The sequence below is a fragment of the Equus quagga genome, chromosome 20 (genome assembly GCF_021613505.1).
Source record: "Equus quagga isolate Etosha38 chromosome 20, UCLA_HA_Equagga_1.0, whole genome shotgun sequence".
Taxonomy (NCBI): domain Eukaryota; kingdom Metazoa; phylum Chordata; class Mammalia; order Perissodactyla; family Equidae; genus Equus; species Equus quagga.
This window is the reverse complement of record NC_060286.1, coordinates 43,165,788-43,189,517: the sequence shown is the minus strand read 5'-3', so window position 1 is coordinate 43,189,517 and position 23,730 is coordinate 43,165,788. Positions and strand designations below refer to the sequence as shown.

Here is a 23,730-nt window from a genome sequence, read left to right as displayed (position 1 = left end):
CCAATCCCGACCAGCCAGCAGGGCTCCCCTTGGGCAGTGGGACAGAGCCAAGAGGCAATGTCCCTGGACCCCAGGGAGAGACAGAACCCTCATGTGGGGCAGGAAGAGGGGCCTGCCCACCCAGTCTCCCACATGGGCTCTGGGGCTAGCTTGGTGGCTTCCCAGCCTCAGGGATCCTGTTATAGCCAGGGCTAGGACTAGCCTTGGTCACCTCACTTCACACTTCAGTTTCTTCATCTGTAAAATGGGACTTTGCAAGGATTTAATGAGATCCAGCCCAGAAGAGGGCACCCCACCCCACATACCATTCCTGTACCCAGGGTGGAGGGGGATGAAAGGAAGGACTCCTGCCCTCAGGGTCCAGCCAGCACTGGAGGCCCCAAGGAGGGCCTGGAGAAAGCTGGTCCTGCCTTGTGCAGCTTGGCTGAGGTAGAAAAGAGCAGAGCAGAGGGTCTTAGGCAGGGGTGCCAGAAGAGCAAATGCCACAGCCACTGGAAAGCCCCACCAGCCACCCTCTGTGTAGACCACCCAAGTGGTCACTCACTTGGCACTCAGCCTGGTCAGCCTGGGCTTGGAGCCGAGGCCCTTGCCTGAAACACCACTGGCAGAACCAAAATTGTCCTCAGCCCCTCGAAACCCTACTGAATGTGCCCACTGACCACCAGGAAGAGATTTATTTCAGCTTCAAATCATGGAAGAAGGAGGGATGTGACCCAGACCCTGGGCCGTGGATGGGAGAGGGCAGTGGCTATGGTTCTGGCCAGTCTGGTGCAGCCAGAGGCAGTGGCTTGGCTCTGCCCACTGGGTGCTGGGCAGGCCCAGCCCTCTCTGTGAGTCAGTTGGGCCACCCTGGGGCTGAGGCCCTCTCAACTGTCAGAGAGCAGGGGCAGGGTGGGCAGAGCCCTGGGACAGCAGAATCTGGCCATGTCCTTGTCTTCTCACTGGGCCGGGGGGTCTTGGTCCTTGGAGCAGGCACACTCGCTGCCGGCGTCATCCGGAGCCTTCCCTGGCAGTCCCGGCAGACTCAGTGAGGGGGCTGCAGGAACATAAAGGCCTCCATGTGGTGGGGGCTGCGCTTACCACATGTTTGCAAGGGAATCTGTGAGCGTAGGGGCTGCAGCTGGGCAGGGCAGGCACCGGGGCAGGGCAGGCCACAAGTTGCCCATGGTGAAGGAGGGAGGGGTGCTGGATGTGAGGTCTAGGCAAGGGAGGGAGGACAAGGCCTGGCTCTGGGAAGAGGAGCACCCCTCGCCTGGCACACCCACCAGAGTAAAGGGGTGGCAGATTTGGGGGATCCAGGGCAGACCTGGGGACCTCCCCAGTGCCCAAGTCCCAGTGGTTACACAAGGTGTGGCCCTGGACAGAATCTGACAGAGGTTGAGGGGACTTTGGGGAGAGGTGGGGGTTAGGGCATGGACAGGCCCCTTCTGGGCCCGAACTGCAGCGGGCGGCTGACCAGTAAGGGCTGCTGCCAGGGCCGGGGGAGCCAGGAGAGACTGACATCTAAGGAGGGGAGCGGGCAGTCAGGTTGCCAAAGCAGCCCCAGCTGAGGCTGAATTCATTTCCTCACCTGGGGACAGACTCCCCAGGGAACTTCAGGGGACAGAACTTCCCGGGCACAGCTCACCCATCATGTGCCCCCCACAGAGGCCCCCACTACCCCGCCTGCTGTTCCTCGTGCCTCAGACCTGGCCCTGGCTGACCCCTCTCCTCACCACGCCTCCTCCTCCCAGAAGCTTCCGCAGCTCTGGCAGCCTCTCGGCCTTTAACCAGGGCACCTGCAGCAGGGACAGGAGCCTGCCACGGGGCTGGCCCATCTCCCCACCTCATAGGTGCCAGGGCTGGGCCTGCTCAGCACTCACACCCTCACCCCTTCCAGGCCCTAGTGGGCAATGCACACTTGTCCCAAAGGTGATGAATCATGAGAGAGGGAGGAGGAGGCAGGACTCATGGTGGGGGTGAGAACGGCTGTCATTCATCCAACAAACGCAGACCCATGTGCCAGGCCTGGGGTCACAACAGTGGATGAAGTGACCTTGTGTGCAGGTGGGAGGGGCGATGGTGACAGGGAGAGGGTCAAGGGCGGGCAGATGGGTGGGGTGTGAGCAGGCTGGGGTGTGGAGGGCCCTGCTTGCAGAAGCAGGCAAGAAGGAGACCCTGCTTCTGACTCCTCTCTCTTGGCACCCCCACAGGCAGCCCCTCACTCACCAGCAACAGCCTGGCTGTGGGTGGACCCCTTCTGGGCACCCTCTGGGGGCCAACGCAGCTCCCCACTCTCCACAGCACCTACTTCGCTGGGCTCTACCACAATCGAGGGCAGCCGCTGGCCCAGCCGAGGGCCCTTCTCCCGGGCACCCACTGCAGCCTGCAGGAAGGGTGGCAGGGGTCAGGACAATACCAGACCCTGGGTCCCCACTCCCTCCCATACCTGTCCTGCATTCTGCCCACTGGGAGGGTCAGGGGCTCCCTGCTCAGTCTCCAGGGCAGGAGCAAGCATGTGTGTGTGCATGTGCATGCCTGCTTATCCCCCAGAGGGTTCCAGCCCCTCCTGCATCTCACCACTGGGGCTGGAGTACTCAGTACCTGGGGTCGCAGCTCTCTGGGGGCACCATAGGACCCACTTGGGCTCAGCTCTTAGGCCCATTTCACAGACAGAAGCCTGAGGCTTGGGAGGCCAAGGTCACACAGTGAGTGAGCCCAGGGCTTCAGTGCATCCCCGGCTGCCTCCAGTATCCTGCTCAGCCCCTTCCTAGGGTCTTCCTTTCTGGGCCCTTAGCTTGCTCCTCAGCTCAGAGGAGCTGGGAAGCTGTTGCCATGGCAACCTGAGCATCTTGCTCTGGGCTTATTGTTCAGTGCCCACAAGAGCATGCGGGGGCGCCTCCCTAAGCCCTCCTGGTGCCCTCAGCATCCCCTCCTTCCATTCGAGGCCTTCCGAGGTGGAAGCCAGAGCCGCGGGTGCACAGACCACCAGCCCCAGCACCACAGCAGCCCTGACTTGCCTGCAGCGTCCCAGCTCTATGTCTTTTCTCAGGCAGTCCCCTCCCTGGAGCTCCCCAACTCCCATCTCTTTTACCTAGAAGGATCCTTGTGTGGTGCATATCTGCCTTTCCCCAATGGCATGAGTGCCTCAAGGAAAGGCAGGCACACAGCCAGCAGGACTTTGCTAAATGGCCCTCAAACCACTGCAGCAGAACCATCTGAACATGTTTAAATGCACATTCCTGGGCTCCAGCCCAGACTCATTTTAACCAACTATGCCAGGTGACCCTGAAGTGTGAGAAGAGGTGTCATTTGGCTGGGCCATCTATGGAATCAGAGGAACAGCAGAGCGAGGAACACAGGTCCCCAATGCCTGGACCCGCCTGCTGGCACTGCCAGTCCAGGGGCTCCTTCCCCTCCTGCAATCCTTCCCCACCCACCATCCTCCTTCCTGCCTTCCTCCAGGAAGCCCTGCTGACCCCCAACCAGGGGCGCTCCTCTGCCCAGAGTGTGCCACTGGGTGAGGGAGGTCCAGGCCGGCAGAGCTTGGAGTACCAAGGCCTGGTGTCCACGCCCTCCATCTGCCCTGCCAAGGAGGCTGTGTCTGCAACCGCAAGCTCCAGAACCCCCTGTGTAACTCTAGGCTGGTCCCCGTCTCTGGCCCCAGTACTGCCCCCATGCCGACAATGAGAATGGCCCAACTCTAGAACTCAGAACATCAAGACTGCACCCCTTGTGTAGGGACCCCACTTTTTAGCTGCATTAACACCCCCTCCCCAGACAACTAGAGCTGAGAGCAGGGGACTCTGGCATTACCTCACCCAGCAGAGAGCAAACTGCCTTGGGGAGGAAGCCCTGGGGTCCCCAGGGTCCGGAAGGGGTGCTAAGTACACCACGGCAGCTCACCCTCAATTGCTTTATGCATCTGACTTCTACAGAGGAGCAACACCTCCCCCACCCAGATGGTTAAATTGAGACTAGCTCCCTCCTGTCCCACAGGGCTGAGGGCGGGCAGACCCCAGGGCCCCAACTACATACCTTCCCTGCTGGGCCTCTAGCCTCCTCAGCTGGGCTTAGCTCTGGCATGGCAGGCTGGGGAGCACTCATGCTGCTGCCGCTATCCAGCTGCAAGGAGATGGAAAGCAGAAACGAGGTGTCTGCTATGGGCCAGGTGCTGGATCCTACCCTCGTCCCGGAAGCTTCAGGCTGCTCCAGCCCACACCCACACTACCCCACCCCGGGCCCAGCACCCATGGCTCCAGCTGGACCTCCATCACTGCTGCTCCCCGCCTGAGCCCACCATCAGAGAGGGCACTGGACAGGCACCACACAATGTGCCCAGAGCTGAAGAGGTGCGGGGGCAGGAGGGGAAGAGGCCGACCCAGCCTTAGGACCCAGGAAGCTTTCCTGGAAGAAGGTCGGCTGATCTGAGGCCTAAGAGCTGAGCAGGAGGAAGCCAGGGCAGCAGGGAGGAGAGAAAGTGTTCTGAGGCAGGGAACATCGAGGAGGGGGCACAGAGAGGCAGGGGTCCAGATGGGTTTCTGAGACAGGAGGCTGGAAGCAGCACTGACTGGGGGTGAGTTGGCCAGAGGCAAAGGTGCCCAGTGTCCCCTCCCATCCCCTGCCGACAGCAAACACCCCACATACACCCAGGGCCAGGCCCTCGACACTCACAGCCCAAGGGGAACTGACATCCTGCCTGAACTTGGCCATGCCCACTCAGGCCAGGCACAAGGGCAAGGGAGCCAGGCCAAAGACTGCACAGCAATGGCTCTGGGAAGAGAGGCCCTGCTGGGACTCATGGACACCAGCCTCAGACCCTCCCCCTGCACTGAGCCAGTGGCAGAAAAGGGGGTGGGATCTGGCAGGCAGACACCTAACTTTGGCACTGGCTGGGAGGCAGCAGGGGCCATAGGCAAGGGGCAGGGGAGTGCTGGGAGGGGACTGGGCAGAAAGAGCAGTGACCAGCAGGATGGAATGCCTGTAATGTCCTGTTGGTTGTGAGGCAGAGGTCCTGCGGGCACCCAGCTAAAGGGGAGGGCTGCTATTCTGGGAAATGAGGTTTCTTTCACCAAACACCCAGCACAGGTCAGCTTAGGTCCCACTGACAACCAGGGAGGCTGGGAGGGGGCTACACGCTGCACCAGGCATCCCAGGGCAGTGGGCACCTGAGCCCTACCCACCTGCGCCTCCACCCAATCCCAAAACTGTGAAAGGTCCCTGGTGCCCTGCTGCTCCCAGGTCTTCCCTCCATGGGATCCCCGCCTGGGATCCCATCCCAGGACCCCGGCTAGAGCCCAGAGCAGCCAGGACAGAGTCCAGGAGAGTGGACTCAGAGATCCAGACAGATTCAAGAAAGAGCCAAAAGGAGAGTCAGAAAAGACCTCTGGCCACAGAGACAAAGCAGAGATGATAGAGCTGGAGAAAGGGAGATACAGAGAGAAGATAGAAACAGACCCAGAGTGACGATACAGACAGAGGAGAGAGGAGTGGTAATAGAGACAGATGATGGAGCTGTCACCTTGAGCCCAGCCAGAGTCGGGGTGGGGAGGCATTCGAGGTGGGGGAACATGACAGGACAGGACAGGCAGGCAGAGAGCAAGTGCTTACCGGCTGCTGCCCCACTGCCCCGCACCAGTGTCCAGTGCCAGAGGGTGCATTCGCACATGGAGGGCTCCCACCACCCACACCTCCGCGGGCTCCCAGGTGTGTAGGGCCACGTATGACTGTGCGCAGCCCCCAAGGGCACTGCTCTTGCCCAAAGCCTGGCGTCCAGCAGCCAAGGGGTGACCGTGGTCCCCAAGTCCTCCGCTTCCCCAGGGAACTCCAATTCAAAACCCCTAATCCTGTTCCTCCTCTCCCACCCACGCCGCGCCTGACCGCCAGGGCGCAGCGGAGACGCAGGCCGGGCAAAGCTGGGGAGGGGGCGCCCCTTACGCCTCACTCACACTCACCCGCCGGCGCTGGATGCTGGCGCCGGTTCAAGCCACCTGGCCGACCCGGGAGCTGCTAGCCCTGTTCACCCTCCTCGGCGTTCTCCGCCCACAAGCGCTCGCTGGCCCGGCCCCTCATTCACACTCACGGCCTCCTGCGAGCGGCGCGCGGCCGCGCTTCCGCCCTCCCAGCTCCAGCTCCCAGTAGCACCCCGGCCTCATTCTCCCTTTGACAAGACCGCATCCCCCAGAACCTGATCCTGGTCACGTAAGGCCCTGAGCCTCAAATCTGAGGTTCAGGAATTCAGGGGGAGAATTCAATGGGATCAGATAGATAGAAAAAGGACACCTTCCAATTGGAAGGAGTGAAGAGAACAAGGAAAACACCAAGTGGGAGGGCCCATATCGGGGGAGAGGTGTCTCCACACTGCTCCCCTCTCATCTTCATCCCCAGTCTCATTCCCAAAAAGGAACAAAAGAGCCCTGGGACAATCAGTCTCATCCAGTCTGGTGTACATGCCTAACCCCTGAGGCCAAGGTGCATAACCTCTGCTCTGCCCCACCAGCATCTAACATCCCTTCCACCATCCAGCATCTAACATCCACTAACAGTTATCTAACATTCAGCTTCCACCCAACATCCACAATCCACTGTTCAGCAACCACTTATCCAACCACCATCATCTGTCATGCATTATCTATTCATGTATCACCTACAATTCAGTAATCATCCAACCATCATCCAACATCGACCATCGACTATCCATCATCTACCATCAATAATCCAACATCTGTCCTATCCACAATCCACCATCTAACTTCCTCCAACCAATTACCATCCACCATTTAACCACTATCCAATATCCAACATCCATCCACTATCCACCAAGCACTAGCCAATATCCACCATCCAACATCCATTAACCATCCAACCCCAATCACCATCCACCATGCCCTATCTATCCACCATGCATGTATCCACTCACCACCCACCCCTACCATTGACCAAGCATCAATACACCATGAAAATACCCATCAGTCCAACAGTAATTCACCATCCATCCATCTACCACCTGTCTATCCATCATTCACTGTCTGACATGTTTCCATTAATATTTAACAACTATCTATCCATCTACCATTCATTTATCCATCCACCACATACCTGATTGCCAATCATCGATCTACCATCTATCTACTGTCCACTTATCTGGATTTATCCACCACCAATCCATTAGCCTCCACCCATCTAATCAGCCACAATTCATCTAACTACTGTTCGGTCACCAGTCATTCACCATCCCTCATTCGTTCATATTTCTATGCACTACAATCCACCAGCCACCTACCATCCACCAATCATCTACCATCCATCCATCTCTTATCCCTATCCACTACATATGTATCCATTCATTGTCCATCTCACAATATCCTCTATCCATCTATCCAGTATCCAGCCATAATTCACTATTCGTCCAAAACGCATTCAAGTATCATCTATCATCCATCCATATTCATCCACTTTAGAAAAATGCATCGAGTGCCTTCTATGTGCTAAGCACTATTCTAGGTGCTAGGAATAGAGTAGAAAGATAGCAGTGAGCATTCATCCACCATAATCCATCCACCAATTTATCTGTGCATCAGCCCTTATCCATTATTCACTATCCATCCAATATCCATCTTTATTCGTCATCTATTTACCATCTACTTGCCATCTATTCATCTTCTTTCATCTATACATTAAACTACCCATTTTCCAGGCATCACTCACCACCTACCATCCATCCACCATCTCTCCATCATCTGCCCATCCACCATTCACCTTTCATGTATCCATTTTCCAAGATGTAGCCATCTATCCTTTAACCATCATCCATTCATTACCTAAGCATCATTTATCCATCCAGAATCCATCCATTCGTTATCTATCTACTATCCACCTTCCATCTATACTTCCACAGTACACAGAACATTATCCATAGACCTAGCAACCATCCATTTATTTGCCATCTATTTCTCCATTCATGTGCCATCCAGCCACTATTGTCCACCATTCATGATCCATCCATCAATCATATATCTATTCACATTTATCTACCATCTATGCTTCCATTCTCTATGGATAGATCTATCACAACCATCTACTTATTATTTATCCACCATCCATCCATACTTCCATGATTTATCCACCCACCAAGCATCCACCATCCACCACCTACTACCTGCAATTCATCTGCTATCTATAGATTCTTTCACTGTCCATCAATCCGTCAATTTATTATTCATGTCCATCCACCATCCTCTATCAATATGCCATCTATTTTATTATCACTTAACCAACTACCATTACATAGATGCATCCACCATCTTCCATCCATCCACCATCTAGCACTACCATCTACCATACTTCCAGTACTCATTCAACCATTATCTATACACCCATTCACCCCCCCCACACACATATACATTCTGCCATTGCATCCATCATTCACACATTAGTTCACCTCCTTATCCAATAATTCGTTTCCTACCAACCATCTATCTACCTGGTAATTCACCATCAATCACTCTGCCATGCATTCATCTATTATCCTTATATTATATCCTTATGCTATCCATAGACATAAACATCAGTTAACCATTCCAACTTCTCTCTCTATCACTCATTTTTATCATTTATCCATCCACCCATCCTCTCATCATTCTTTTGCCCACTCATTCATAAACTAAACATTTATTTATTAATAAATATTAATATTAAACATTTATTACGCAGTGCTGGTGCTGGGTTCTAGGATCATCAAAATTCATGATCTGATGAATTTACATCCTGATGGTTCACAAAGGGGAAACAGGTCAGATAGAGAGATATTATGTCTAAATCTCAGTGCCTCCATCTGTGCCCATGGGATGGCTAGAGCTCTTTGCACAGTTTCCTGGGAGGAGGACCAGGGAGGGGGCATCACAGCAGGATCAGCGGAGGGACAATCTAGGCATAATAGCATGGGAGACCTGATGATCTGGGTGTAAAGAGATGTGAGACTGGAAACAGAAGTTGGCAGAGATTATGCAAGGCTGGGAATACCCAGCTAAGGGATGGGTGCCTGGGAGCTCTGGGAGGCAGGCAAGCACCCCAGTCAGCCTCGTTCCGAGAAGGGAGCCCCCTACTCATACAAATACACTTCTCCAGTGGAGAGTACCTGAACCAGAAGGACAGGGGCTCGCCTTAGCCTCACACAGCAATGATGGAGTGGTCACCGTGGCTGCAACTGTACCGTCTCGACACTCAGACACCTTGTGTCAGGAAAGCCTATGCTGGCAGGCCCCCTTCCCTCACCCCATCTCCCAAAAGGCCACTCCACCTCCTTTCCACTTGGACAGGAATTGCTCTCCCTCCTTGTTAATGAGGGTGCTAGCTGTCACCTAAGGTGTTGGTTGTTATCCAAGCTGTTAGCTGACAATGGTCTCGTGGTTGCCGGGGATTGCTCCTGACAGGGCTTTCAGGAAGTGTTGAAGGCCCTAGAGGCATAAAGCTCTGAAGGTGGGGCAGCAGGCTGGGGACAGGGAGTATCCTTGAACACAGGCCTGGAGGCTCACATCTGAGCTTGCAGAGTCAGCCCTGGGGCCCATCTTGGCCTTCAGTCTGCTATTCTGCTTTTCCCCTTCCCTCCTGCCCTGCATTGTAGGCCCTTCTCCACAGGAGACAGGCAGATCTGGAGGCAGGAGCTATGAGTCCTGGTCACTCTCAGCCGTTGCCGTGTGTCCTTGGGAGGCCCTGCCCTTCTCTGGGCCTCTATTCCTGCCAATGCAGTAGGAGGATGAGGTGGACTAAATGAAGAGTAAGGACCAACCATCTCTGACGTTCCCTGGCCGCGGTGGAGCTGGAGTTATCCCCTTCTCAGCTCCCTCATCCGCACAAACACCCTCCAAAGCTTGAACAGAGGAGAGGGCAGCGTGCCTGGGCTGGGTACTCACGGCGGGCGGAATCCTGGCTCCGGGCCAGGAAGGCTTGCTCTCTGCGCCCTCTTGTGGCCGTCATGGGGTAAAACACCCAAGACTCCCGGTGGCATGGCAGAGCAAAGTGACAATAGACAATAGGGTTAATTTGAAACATTTCATATTTTGAAGCGCGATATGAGCACCGTCGTTTTAAACTTTGTCCTCACGTGCTAATTCTCTGTGAGACAGGACTGAGCCCTTCTGTCCTTGGTGGGCTGTTGACTGCACAAAGTTTCTGGACGTTTCTCTCTAATGTAAATAATCGGACTTCAAAGTTTTTAAAAGTGCCATAATAAGAAAATCACACCGACAGAGGCAGCCCCAGGGAGCAGGGGCGAGCAGGTGTGCCGGACCCAGTGTGGGGCACAGAGCAGGGCGCCCTTCCCAGGGTCTATGGGACCCCAAGAGCCGCCGGCGTTGCCATCAGCCACCACCATGGCATCTCCTGAGGCCCCCGATGTGCCCCAGGATGAGTGTGGGGACAGATGCTGGGGCTGGGGGGTATCTGTCCTCCCAGTGAGGCTGGAGTGGGGAGAGGAGGACCCAGGCCTGTCCCCAGACGTGAGCCGCCCTCCCTTGACCTGCACTGCTGCGGGACTGAGCCTAACTCGGGGGAACGGTTTGAATGGGGGCCCGAGGCCCGGCGGCCGCGGGAGGATGGGACCGCCGCGAGGCTCCGTCGGCCCCGGTTCGGCGTTCAAGGTGGGCCCGGAGCTTGGCTGAGCTCCACCTCCCGCGCCGGGCGACAGACGCCCGCTCCCCTGGGACCAGCGACGCGGGCGAGGGGGGCAGCCCTGCGCAGGCCCAGAGCCCTGGGGCGCCCGCCCCTGAGCCCCACTCCCCGCGCCGCCGAACCGCACGCTGGAAAGGCAGGTTGCGGCGGCGGGCCTGCGCCTCGTACCCCCTCCGGCGGGGCGCGGGTGGTGAAGCCCGCGCCGAGTGCGCCCGCCGCGCGCTCTCCCTGCACCGGGACCTCGGAGCCTGTCTCTCCGTCCCGGTTTCTCCGAGGCTGGCCCTCTTCTTTCTCTCCCGGGGACAGGTGGGGATTCTGGGTGGCACGAGCCGGAGAAGAGGGGCCCGGTTGACAAGACCTGTCCGAGGCTCCGAGGCTGGCCAGCTGGGTCCTGCCTCTGTTCCTGGCAGTCATGAGTGCTCAGGGGACTCTAGAGATTAAAACTCTGACCCCCCACCCCCACCAGCCCCAGGCCATGAGCCCTGCCCAGCCTGCCTCTCCCTGCACACAGCAGGATGAGCTGGGGTGAGACAGCTGGAAGGGCCAGGGACAGCACTGTTTTGTTGTTGTTGAGGAAGATTAGCCCTGAGCTAACATCTGCTGCCCATCCTCCTCTTTTTGCTGAGGAAGACTGGCCCTGAGCTAACATCCGTACCCATCTTCCTCTACTTTATACGTGGGACGCCTACCACAGCATGGCTTGCCAAGCTGTGCCATGTCGGCACCCGGGATCCGCGCCGGTGAACCCCGGGCCAGCGAGAAGCAGAACGTGCGCACTTAACCTCTGTGCCACTGGGCCAGCCCGAGCCACCTTTGTGTAACAAATACAAAGTTTAAAATGTGTGCCCATTTATGCATACATCCATTCGTATAGCATAGAAATGTGGGCAGTGCGGGCCACCACTTCCTCCCGCATCTATTCACCAAATGCTCAGCGGGATATCTCCCGCACCAGGCACACCTTGCGAGTGGGAGCACACGCCCCAAGCCCTGCACCCCAGGAGTGTGTTGCCCTGGGCACCCGGGGCAGGGGGGAGGAAAGGTCTAAAGAACTTGTGAGGGGGCGGCCCAGTCAGCAGGCCCTGCGGGGAGAGGCCAGGTGTCCCCACTCCCTGACCCTCGGAGAGCCAGTAGGGGGCCGCAGGCACCAGCTCTTGAAGGTCGGTTTAGGGAGATTATCCTCTAGCTCTGAGAGAGGGGCAGGTTAGACCCGGGATGATAATAGCAATTCTAATGATGATGAACTGGCCCGTTATGGAGCGCCCTCTGTGCCCACCCTGTGTGTTGTCTCATTTAGCCCTCACAGCCTTGCCAGATGGGGACTATCATACCTATTTAGCAGAAGAGGGATAATTTGCTAATGGGTGTAAACTTCCCCTGGGCTCAGTCAGGGGACGTAGTGGACTGGCCAGGCAGTGTCCAAACTAGATGCCACCCTGAGGGTCACTGCACCCTGGGCTCCCTCTCTCCTGTTCTCACCCAGCCCTAGGGGAGGGGGAAGTGGGCAGGAGATGACTGCCCATCATGGCCCAGAGCGGAGGCCTGGGAGGGAACTGGCTGAGGGGATCCGTCTAGAGCCACAGCAGTGGTTCTCAGTCTCGAGCGTGCAGTAGAATCGCGCAGAGGCCCCTGCCTCAGTCGTTCCTCTCGTGGTGTCATAGGTCTGGGGAGCATTTCTAACAGGTTCCCAGGGGCTGATGCTGCTGGCTGGGTCTGGGGACCACACTTTGAGAACCCCAAGGTGGAAGGGGTGGCCAGAGGAAAAGGAATGTCCTCAGTCTGCCCCTCCCAGACCTCCTCTGTCCACACCCCAGGCAGAACATGTCAGTCTTGCAGCCTGGAGATGCCTCTGTGTTCAGGGGCAACATCCAGGCCTCTGCTGGCCGCACAGGCTTCTTAGAGGAAGTGCTGGCTCCTCCATTGTGTTGCCCTGCACCACTGGGCAGGTCTCTTGCCCACTCTAAGCCTCAGTTTTCTTATCTGCACAATGGGGAGGGGAAAATGGCTGTGTGCAGATGAGGGAGAGGCTGTGTGGAAAGGGCTTGGCACAGACAGGTCACAGGGGTTAGTATTCCTTATGGGGCGGTTCTTTCTTCCCAGGAAGAGGACGCTGACCTCCGTTAGAAGGAGGCACCTTGCTGCTTGGAGGAGAGGCAGCACATGGTGGGCTAGGGTGCTCAGAGGCAGGCCCGGCCATTACCACAGAGCCTCAGTTTGCTCTTCTGAAAAAGGGGGCGATTCCTGTCCCTATCTCATGGGGTTCTCGGCAGTTGGTCTGCAAAGTGCTGTGCACAGGGCACTTAGAGTGTTTGCAGTCCTTGCTGTGAAGCCTCGGTGTACTCCTGAAAGGCTCCCCTACTCTGGACTCCCTTCCCTGACTTCCTGGTCCAGCCTCCACACCGGCCCCTTCTAGGCAGTGAGTAATTTCCTCTGGGAGGGGAAATCCTGGGTCAGAGGGTCCAAAGGGTCCCCTTTATCCCTGAGGCAGTGGGGAGCCATGGAAAGCTTCTGAGCAAGAGAGAGATGTGGTCAGAGCCAGCCTTTGGGAAGATGCTGCCAGCAGGCAGTGGAGGGTGGGGGAGGCTGCCAGGTAGGGGAGTGCATGCAGCAGGGCAAGGGTGAGGTCACACAGGCCCTCACCTTCCGTTGTCTTCATAGTGGTCATCAACTACTATCTGTTAGTACAACTGTAGGACTGTCAGCACAAAATGCACCCGATATGACTGCAGGCTGCACCCACGACCTCACTAAAGCCTCACAGAGACTCTGCAATGGAGGGTCTCCATCTCCCCTTCAGACGAGGAGCTTGGGGTCACAGGCTTAGTCTGGCTCCTCTAGTCTTAGTCCTCTCACCCAGCCCGCAGAACATCCCTTGTGGACAGCTGCTGGGCACTGCTCGGTTCAGTGCTTTTGGATGCAAGGAACATTCCTGGTGGCAATGGGGCATTTCCTGCCAGGACATGCATGGGGGGATTAGGAGGGCAGGGCATGCAAACTCACACCCAGGTCCACCCAAGGTGCCAAGGAAACAAGAGGCAGCACTCTTGAGAGAGGATCATCTGACCCTCCCTCACTCCCTGCCTACTGCTGCCCACTTCTCAGGCTCCCTGCCTACAACCTCATGCACACACATCTATGGGGGCACTTTCTTTGTGTCTGATCCTGGCAGGGTACCAGCTCATACCCGTGCCCTTCAAAGTCCTCCACGTTGTCAGCTCAGAGGTTGAGAAGGAGGAAGAGAAACATGCTTCAGGAAGAGCCATGGTCCAGAGAGTCAGGAGGCAGGAAACCTCAGGAACCACTGGCAGGGTCGCAGCGGCCACAGGACCCAGGCAGCGACTGGCAGGGAAGGTGGAGCCTCTGCAGAAACTCCCGTCAGCCAAGGCCTCCCTGCCCCCCACCACTCCCCCTGCAGTCCAGGCCTGCCCACCTCACCGCCATTCCACACTGACTGCTTTCTGCTCCTGTTCTGTACCTGGGGTTTTCTCTACCTGGAAAGCCTCACACAGCTGCTTCCTTCTTGTTCACTTCTCAGCGACAATGTCACTGGCGCAGAGAGGCCTCCCTGCATCTTCCCTGTGTCCCCATGTATAAGGCGGGCATCCCCTTCCCCCTCGATCACGTTACCATGTCCACTTTCCTCGAAGCCCTCACTACTCTCCCAAATTCTCTTTTTACTCTTCTGTGCACTGGTCTGTGGTCTGTCTCCAGACTAGAGTGGACACTTGGGTGTCTGTCTTGGCCGCTGCTGTATCCTTGGCACCTAGAACAGCGCTGGCACATAGCTGGCATTCAGCAGCTTTGGGCTGATTGAATTAATGGTTCTACATCATTTCTTTAGTGGCTACATGGAACTCCATATTATGTCCCATTATTTATCTATATGTCTCTTGATGGACATTTAGGATTTCATTATTCTAATTGCAAATAACCCGGTAATGGGAATATTGCTGTAGATATGACTATATATCAGTCAGAGTTTCAGCATGGGCACAGGAAAGCAGGGAAATCAAGGAGCGTATAAAAAGTGGTCTAGTTACCAAGACATGGGCAGGGTTTGCAGCAGGCGAGAGGGGATGGGGGAGATCCCAAGGCTGGCCGTGGTGGGGAGCTATTGCCACCTCTGGGTCCTCTAGGGGAAGAGGGAAGGGTGGCCAGAACCTGGGGACAGCTGCTTCAAGGGGAGGGGCCCCAGGCAGGCTGTGGCTGCAGTGATGGGGAAGGGGGAGGCGGGAAACAGATACCCGTCTCACTCTCTCGAGTTCCCCATCTCATGGGTACAGCCCATTTAGAGCACAAAGCAGGCAGAGAATGGTGGAGAGTGGACCGGGAGGGGCAGAGGCACACTACCCACCCTCAGCATCCACCTTGTGCTGTGGGGAAATGTGTCCTCAGTGCCCAGGGCTCACGATGTCCCACCAGCCTCTGATCCTCCTGGGTGATGACAATGGGGGAGTGTACCACCCTAAGGCCTAAGACATTGGACACTGGCAGATCTCTTCATATGAGGTAGGGGGTGGAGATGAGGGAGAAGGAAACAGTCCCTGTGAGGCATGCTGCGACAGCCCCCCACTTCCGCTTCCGGCATGTTCTTTGACCACCGACCCACACCCTCTCCCCCTCTGCCGGCTCCTCAGCAGCACTTGGTTGGGTTATTTTTTGGGTTTTTTTTTTAGGACGATTAGCCCTGAGCTAACTACTGCCAATCCTCCTCTTTTTGCTGAGGAAGACTGGCCCTGAGCTAACATCCATGCCCATCTTCCTCCACTTTATATGAGGGACGCCTACCACAGCACGGCTTGCCGAGTGGTGCCATGTCTGCACCCGAGATCCAAACCGGCGAACCCCGGGCCGCCAAGAAGCAGAATGTATGCACTTAACCGCTGCTCCACTGGGCTGCCCCCGCAGCACTTGTTTTTTAAGCCTTGGTAGGGTGACCCAAACTTTTGCTCTTTCAGGACCTGAGTCCTTTATAGGCCTGTTAACGAGCTCCCTTCCTTTTCCCAATAAGAACCATTAAGCACCGCAGTGAACCCCCGGGCCCCACACATAGTCCATCTTGCCCCATGTGTAGACCCAATCCAAACTCTCTCTGATGATTGGGATCAACATCCCAGGCTTCTTGGTGACCCCTTCTCTGCCTCCTGGTCATCGGCATGTGGAAGCAGAATTAGTCGGTGGGGGGAGGGGGCAGCCTTGGCTTTAATTCATGGGAGGCATGCCTGTGCTTCCTGATGGCAGCATCCCTTTCTTGGACACTAGCCCAAGGTCACAGGAAGGAAAACAACAATTCCTCCAGTGTTTTATTTGGTGTAATAGTGGGAAGGGCCACTCCCACCTCTGTTGCTTGGTTCCTGGACCCAGGCATTTGGGCTGTGGGGGGATGGCACCACAGAATGCCTGCTGGGTCAAGGCATACACCACACCCTGTGAGACAGCTTTAACCTCACAGGGTGTTGGCTCTCATCTAGCACCATAACTAGTCTTTTGCAGACCATGCCACCTTTCTCTCAAAACAGCTACTTCTGGGTAACGGCATGATGGTAAGTCCAGGGAATTTCTTAGGTATAAACTTTCTGCCATAATTCCTTCACCATAAAATGAGGCCCTCAGTCCAACGCGATGTTGCTTGAGTTGCTATGGTGATAGATAAATAAAGGATTCTGCAAGTCCACAAATGGTGGTGCGGGTAGCAGTGATACAGCTGGAAAGGCATGTCCTGACCTGAAATATGCAAGGACAAATCACTGCCCTTTCCATGATGGAAGGGGTCCAATGTCATCCACCTGGCCACCAGGCAAGTGTGTGGTCCTCCTGTGGAATGTCACCATATTAGGAGCTCAGTATGGGTCCCTGCTGTTGACAAGGCGGTCCCTCAGCCATAATGGAAGCCAAGTCAGCTTTGCTGAGGGAAGTCCATGTGGCTGAGTCCTTGCCAAGCCTCCATCTCTCCCTCCTTGGTCGCTTGTACATGGCCTGTTGAGCAAGCAATGGGGTAGGGGAGGAAAGAGGCTGATGTCCTCAGAATGGGTTATCTTGTCCATGCAATATCAAGAGCCTCCTCCACAATAGATGCCCTTTGGTGAGCATTCATTCCCATTGCCACTCTGTGCCCATTCTGAGAGATCCATCTGCTTGTCTTTCCCCCAGATCTCCCAGAAAAATTATATTCTTTCCAAGTCTCTGATTGGCTGGCCAACCCTTAGCCACTGCCCACGAATCAATGTCAAATTTTTGCATTCTGGGAGAATTTCTTTTCACCACTGTCTTTCAGGGCTTCTCTTGAGAATGTGTGCAAAGTCTTAGCCATCCACCGCTGGCTGGAGCCAGCACCTCAGGCAAACCAATCTTTAAACCAGGCTGATGCTTTCTCATCCTTTATTGATTGATCACAACACTTCCCATAGCTGTGAGTTAAGAAGAGTTGGTAAAACAGTAGGAGCGGATACCACAGAGTCTAAGACACTATTCATGAAGTTTACTTTTTCCTTCCAGATTGGTTTGGACCCAGTCTCATTTTACAATGGAATGCTGTATGCGTATCCAGCATTATGATTTAGTGGATACAATAACATCTATTTTGTGATAGACATCTTGTGTTGCATAGTTTCTTATTATCCATGGCCAGGCATTAAGTCTCTACTAAGACCCTGCAGCAAGCCAGGAGCTGCCTCTGAAATGGAGAAGAGTTGTTGGCAGAAGAAGGCACAGCCTTATTCTAAAACCCTGAGTGTATACACAGTGATTTTCCTATTGGGACTTGCTCCACAGAGCATCTCAATCTGCCACTTACACTCAAAACCACAGGGGCTGCTGGATCATGAGGCACAAGTGGCAGGGCAGCTGGCTCTAAAGCCTGGACCTGCTGAAAAGCCCATTTGTTCTCTGGGTTCCACTCAAAATTGACAGTCTTAGAGGGTATCCAATAAATGAATCAGAGAATCTGGCCCAAGTAATGAACGTGTCTATAAGATCCAAAGAGGCCATTCAGGCAGGCACCTCATGTGTCTTCATGGTGGGGCTTTGAATGTCTGAAAATATCTTTATTTCCTTCTTCATTTTTGAAAGATATTTTTGCTGGGTATAGAATTCTAGGTTGGCATGTTTTTTGTGGGGTTTCTTTTGGTACTTTAAAGATGTTGCTCCAATGTCTTCTCATTTATATCATTTCCAGTGAGAAATTAGCTGTCATCTTTATCTTTGTTCCTCTGTAATGTTTTTTTGCCCTTTGGCTGTTTTTTTTCTTTTTAATTGCTGGTTTTGAGCAATTCAATTATGACGTGCCTTAGTGTACTCTTCTTTTCTCCTCATGTTTCTTGTGCTTGGGGTTCATTGAATTTCTTGGATTTGTGAGCTTATAGTTTTCATTGGAAACCAATTTCATTGGTTGGAAGTTTTTCAACCATTATTTTTTCAAATATTTTTTCTGTCCCTTCTTTTTCTCACTCTTCTCCTTTGGGGCTCCAATTAGCCATATATTGGGCCACTTGATATTGTCCCAAAGTTCACTGATGCTCTGTTTGTTTTTAAAAATTTTTTTTTCTTACTGTTTTTTTTGGATCAGTTCTATCGCTGTGCCTTCAAATTCACTGATCTTTTCCTATGTAATGTCTCATCTGCTGTTAATCCCATACATATGTTTTTCATCTCAGAAATTGTAGTTTTCATCTCTGAAAGTTCTATTAGAGTTTTTAAAAATGTCTTTCATGATTCTATTAACTTTTTGAACATATGGAATACAGTTACAATAACTGTTTTAGTGTCCCTCTCTGATAATTCTAACATCTGTGTAAGTTCTGGGTTAGTTTCGATTCATTGATTATTCTCCTCGTTATGGCTTGTGTTTTCTTGCCTGTTTGAATGCCTGGTAACCTTTGATTAGAGACCAGACATTGTGATCTTACCTTTTTGGGTGCTGGATATTTTTGTGTTCCTGTAAATTTTCTTGAGCTTTGTTCTGGGATGCAATTAAATTACTCGGAAACAGTTTGATACTTTTGGGTCTTGTTTGTATGATTTGTCAGGCAGACCTGGAGCAGTGCTCAGTGTAGAGCTAATTCCCACTCCAAGGTCACAACCTTCCTGAGGATTCTATCCAATGCTGGTGAATTATGAGTTTTGCTAGTCTGGCTGTTGGAAAACAACACTATTCTCAATCTGTGTGAGTACCAGGCACTATTTCCTCTAATCTTGTTGAATAGTTCTTTCCTGGGCCTTGGGTAGTTTCCTCCCACACAAGTGCTGGTCAGTATGCTGCTGGATACTGGGGGGCCTCTCTGCAGATCTCTAGAGTTCTCTCTCTGTGCAGCTCACTCCTTTACGGTACTCCGTCCTGAGTGTTCTAGCTGCCTTGGTCTCCCCAGACTGTCAGCTCTGCCTCCTCATCTCAGGCAGTCTGCTGGGCTCCACTTCAGTCCCCCTCCCTGACTGGGCAGTCAGAGAGATCACGTCTTTTGTTTATGGTGTCTCAGGGGTCACTGTCCTTTGTTGCCTGGCTCCCAGTGTCATGAAAAATTGTTGTTTCATGTATTTTGCCTATTTTCCTTTTTTTTTCTTCATTGTTTCAGGTAGGTGAGTAAATCTGGTCCCCATTACTCCACCTTGGTTGGAAGCATAAGTTAATTTGCATTTTAATGCCCATGAGATTGAGCATATTCTCATATATTTATTGATCTTCTGTTTCTTCCTCTGTATATCTTCAAGTTCATATTATTTGCCCATTTTTCTTTTGGATTACCTTCATTTGTTCTTTGTGATTTGAAAGGGCACTTTTGGGTGCAAATGGCAAGACCCTTTTTCACACTGGTTTAAAGAAAAAAGGAAATTTTATTGTTTTATGTCACCAAATCCCCTACCCCCTCTCTCTAACAGGGACTGTGGCTGTTGGTCTCAGGTCCCACCGTCACAACTTGTGCTGAAAAGCAAGGTCTGCAAATTACAGCTCTGCGGGCCAAATCCAGCCTGCCACCTGTCTTATGAATAAAGGTTTACTGGTGCACAGCCATGCTCATTTGTTTACTTACTGCATATGGCTGTTTTCATACTATAACAGCAGAGACAGAGACTATAGGACCCACAACACCTAAAATATTTATTATCTGGCCTTTTGCAGAAAAAATTTACCTGCCCCTGGCCTAAAGGAAAAGACAAGAAATTCTCTTTCCAGTTTTAGTATAAAACATCCTAAAGTTCTCTGATTGGCCTGGATGAGTCATATGATGACTCCTGATCAGGGGGATGGAGAGCTGACCAGCTGGCCCTGGGTGACATGTCCACCCCCTGTGACAGCCTCTCTAGGATCCCATGATCAGAGGAGAGCCAGAGCAGAGATTCATAAGGAATGGGGTTCAGGGGTGACAGGGTGCCAGGCAAACACAAGGACTTCCCAGCAAAGGGACAATGACCTGTGTCCAGTGTACATGTTGTAAATGAATGAGAACACTAAATTGAAATTTTAAGGGCCATCAAGAGATAACAGATGTGGAATTCTCAAATAAGCTGCCAGATCATCATATGTAGACTGTCATGGGAAATGCTTGGGAACCCATCCCACACCCTGGAATAAAAGGTGAGAGAGTGGGAGAGAGAGGATTTGATGACGTGGTCCGCCAGGGCACAGAGCGTGGGGGCACTCCTTCCTTCACCTGAAGCCTAGTGAGAGTGGCTTCGAAGGGATTCCTCAGAGAGCTTAAGACATGGCCCTCCATTTGGGGGTACAGTGGCCTGGGAATGGACTCTTAGCTGGGAAAGACAGACTCACAAGCTGCTTTGGAGGCACAGCTGGGAGTGTGTTGCTATGTTGGGATCTGCCTGCTCCCGAAGGTTTGTCAGGGCAAGGGGTGCGAGACATGAGCTGCATGGATAGATGTGAGCTGCATAGATGGGTTATCTTAGGTCCTGTTCAGTGGTCCCCATAGATAGGCAGAGGGCACTTTTCTGCAGCCATCAGAAAAGTGACACATCTGCTCAGGAGAGGGAGCAGCAGGGAACTGCTGAGGAGTCCACGAATGTCCCCAGGAGGGAAGGGGTCAGTTTACACTCTGCCAGACCAGAGGTGAGACTGTAGCCCTCACCAACACCTCTCCCTCCTCCCTGGCAGCAGCCACAGGTGGGTGGAAGGAGGGTGAGGTCAGCTGAGAGAGGCCGGGGAAGGAACAAGGAAGACACCCCTGTCCCCAGTGTCATCTCAGAACTTAAAGGGCCTGTGTCGGGCATGAGGAGAAGATTTAAAGTTAAGTTCAGAGGTTTCCCTCAATAGACCCGGACAGTCTAATTTCTGAACTGAGATATTGTTTGTGGCTTGAAGTTATCGTATGTTATGCATGTTTCGGGGTGCTGGGGATAAGGCTAGGCTTAGTCCAGCTTGCTGTGTTGCAAAGACCAGAAACCCACTGGAGTCAGCCCAAGAAGGAATTTATTGTAAGGAGGCTGTTATGGGCTGAACATTTGTTTCCCCAAAATTCTTATACTGAAATCCTAACTCACAACATCATGTATTTGGAGGTGGGGCCTTTGGGGGGTGATTAGATCATGAGAGTTGAGCCCTCACAAAACAGATTATTGCTTCACAAGAGACCAGAGAGCTACCTCTTTCCGCTGCATGAGAATACGGCAAGACAGCCCTCTAACAGGAGTAGGGCCCTCACTCAGAACCTGACCATGCTGGCACCCTGCTCTCAGACTTCCAGCCTCCAGAAAATAAATATTTTAGGCGCTGTGGACCCTTTAGTCTCTGCCTCTGCTGTTATAGTATGAAAACAGCCATATGCAGTAAGTAAACAAATGAGCATGGCTGTGCGCCAGTAAACCTTTATTCATAAGACAAGTGGCAGGCTGGATTTGGCCCGCAGAGCTGTAGTTTGCCGACCTTGCTTTTCAGCACAAGTTGTGACGGTGGGACCTGAGACCAACAGCCACAGTCCCTGTTAGAGAGAGGGGGTAGGGGATTTGGTGACATAAAACAATAAAATTTCCTTTTTTCTTTAAACCAATGTGAAAAAAGGGTAAAGACAGGGCTAGAAGGCTGAACAGGGCCAGGCCATGTCTGCTGGGCCTGGAGATGCCAGAATATACTGTCCAAATGGGGACACTGTGGGAATGAAGGACATGGTTATACTTACACAGAGACAAAGACAAAAAAACAGAGACTGTCCCAGACAAATTCAGATGTCTGATCCTCCTACTTAAAAGCCAAGGTAAGGAATTTGGTCTTTATCCTAAACCAGTAGGAAATCTTTAGTTTTGAGTTAGGTGATCTGCTCAGCCTTTTTTTCTTTAAAACTTTTTAATTGAGGTATCATACACATATAGTAAAGTGCACAAATATTTAGAGTACAGTTTGAATAATTTTATATATGTATAGACTCATGTAACAAGATGGGTCTAGTCAAGATACAGAATGTTCCTAGCTCCCCAGTTCATAATTCCCGAAAAGTAACCAACACTCTGATCTCTAACACCAAAGATTGTTTTTTGGGGGCTGGCCCCATGGCCGAGTGGTTGAGTTTGCCCGCACCGCTGCAGGCGGCCCAGTGTTTCGTTGGTTCGAATTCTGGGCGCAGACATGGCACTGCTCATCAGACCATGCTGAGGCGGCGTCCCACATGCGACAACTAGAGGGACCCAGGACTAAGAATATACAACTATGTACTGGGGGGCTTTGGGGAGAAAAAGGAAAAAAAATTAAAAAAAGATCGTTTTTGCCTGCTTTTTATAAATTAAGGTACAATATATAGACAGTGACATCACTACTCTAAGTGTACAGTTTGAAGAATGCTACTTACGTGTACTCCTGCATAACCACCACCCAAATCAGATTATAGAACATTTCTAGCAGCCCGAAGTCTCCCTCCTACCCTTCTCCAGTCAATACCTCCTCCACAGAGGTAGCACTATTATTTCTATCTCCATAGATTAGTTTTGCCACGGTCACTAAAACTGCTTTAATTTCCCGCCTTCAAACCTCCATCTGTCCGCTCAACTCTACTCGTTGCCCCGCCCCGGCTCCTGCTGGAACTCCCTTCCTCCTCCCCTTCCCGGGCTTTCACGGCCCTGCACCGGCTCCTAGCCCTCTCCCACCCGCATGGCCTCAGCGACCTCCCCGAGTTCCAAGCCGCCCCTCCTGTCCTGACACCAAAGGTTTGTCTGGGTGGGAATGTTCTCCATCATCCTCCTTCCCCGGCCACCGAAACTCAACAATCTCAGCGCAAGTGGTGACTCGCTAGGCAGACCGAGCCTGGAGGCTGACAGCGGGCGGCTTCTACTAAACTGCCGCCCCCAGGCGTTCATTTGCGGGGAGCGGTAAGCAGGACAGTGGAATCTGACGCGGCCACTGAGCGGGCTGCACGGATTCGCCGGCGCTGGGTGGCCCGCTGGGTCGCCCTCTCCAGCAGCCCTCAGCCCTGTCCCGGCCTCAGCCTCCCGTCCGTCCAGTCAGAGGTGGGCCCGCGTTTTCGAAGGCCGCTCCGAACTCGGACAAGCCCCGGTTTTAAAACAGTCCGTCACGCAGCCGAGGCCGGCAAAGCTCCGCCTCCGGGGCGGCTCTCGACGCCCACCTCGGCTCGTCGGCCCCGAGGTCTCAGGCAGGCAAGGGCCCGCGGCAGCTGCTCCGAGCCCCGGGGCCCCTTTCAGGAGCGGGGATGTGCGCGCGGACCAGCGCGGGCAGAGCACCCAGATGCCCGGTCCAAGAAGCGCTCGCGCACGCCGCCCGGGCGCCCTCTGCGCACGCGCGGGCTCGCAATCTCGGCGGCGCACTGGCTCCTCGCTCGCCCCACCCCTCCAGGCCCCGCCCCCGCCGGGCGTCGCTCCCCTCCGACCCCGCCCGCCCCGGCCTTCCCAGCATCCCGGTCTCCCTACGGCAAGCGGCGAGGTCCGATCCCGCCGGGAGCCTGGAGCCGGGAGCGCGGGGGCGGGGCGGCGCGCTGAGGTCAGCGCGGCGGCGGCCGGCCCCGCGGTGGTTGGTTGCGCCCGCGCTGGCCGCGCCCTGGTTGGCTGCGGGCCGCGGGGCTGGGCCGCCGGGTCGGGGCTGGGGTCGGGGCTCGGGCGCCGGCCGGGCTTGCGCAGCGCTCGACTCCGCGCCGCTCC

At 53.9% G+C, this 23,730-nt stretch overlaps 1 protein-coding gene across 2 annotated transcripts; it reads right to left on the bottom strand.

Annotated features, from left to right (window-relative positions):
• Positions 1 to 696: 696 nt before the first annotated feature.
• On the bottom strand, positions 697 to 9,876 carry LBHD2 (LBH domain containing 2). Of its 2 annotated transcripts, none has more exons than XM_046647023.1 (4): positions 9,767 to 9,876; positions 4,018 to 4,104; positions 2,209 to 2,365; positions 697 to 1,036 (listed from the first exon to the last, which is right to left on the bottom strand). In XM_046647023.1, the coding sequence occupies exons 1-4, from the start codon at positions 9,767 to 9,769 to the stop codon at positions 939 to 941; spliced, it is 345 nt and encodes a 114-aa protein (XP_046502979.1). In that variant the 5' UTR covers positions 9,770 to 9,876; the 3' UTR covers positions 697 to 938. The 2 variants fall into 2 exon arrangements, with proteins under 2 accessions (XP_046502979.1, XP_046502980.1); XM_046647024.1 differs by lacking the exon at positions 9,767 to 9,876 and adding an exon at positions 5,934 to 6,030.
• Between the last annotated feature and the right edge of the window lie 13,854 nt (positions 9,877 to 23,730).

Excerpts from the sequence above, each read along its gene's own strand:
- LBHD2 (XM_046647023.1), bottom strand. Across the intron at positions 2,366-4,017 it reads CTAGAGGCCCAGCAGGGAAG|GCTGCAGTGGGTGCCCGGGA; the intron begins GTATGTAGTTGG and ends CCCTTCCTGCAG. Across the intron at positions 1,037-2,208 it reads CCACAGCCAGGCTGTTGCTG|CCCCCTCACTGAGTCTGCCG; the intron begins GTGAGTGAGGGG and ends ATGTTCCTGCAG.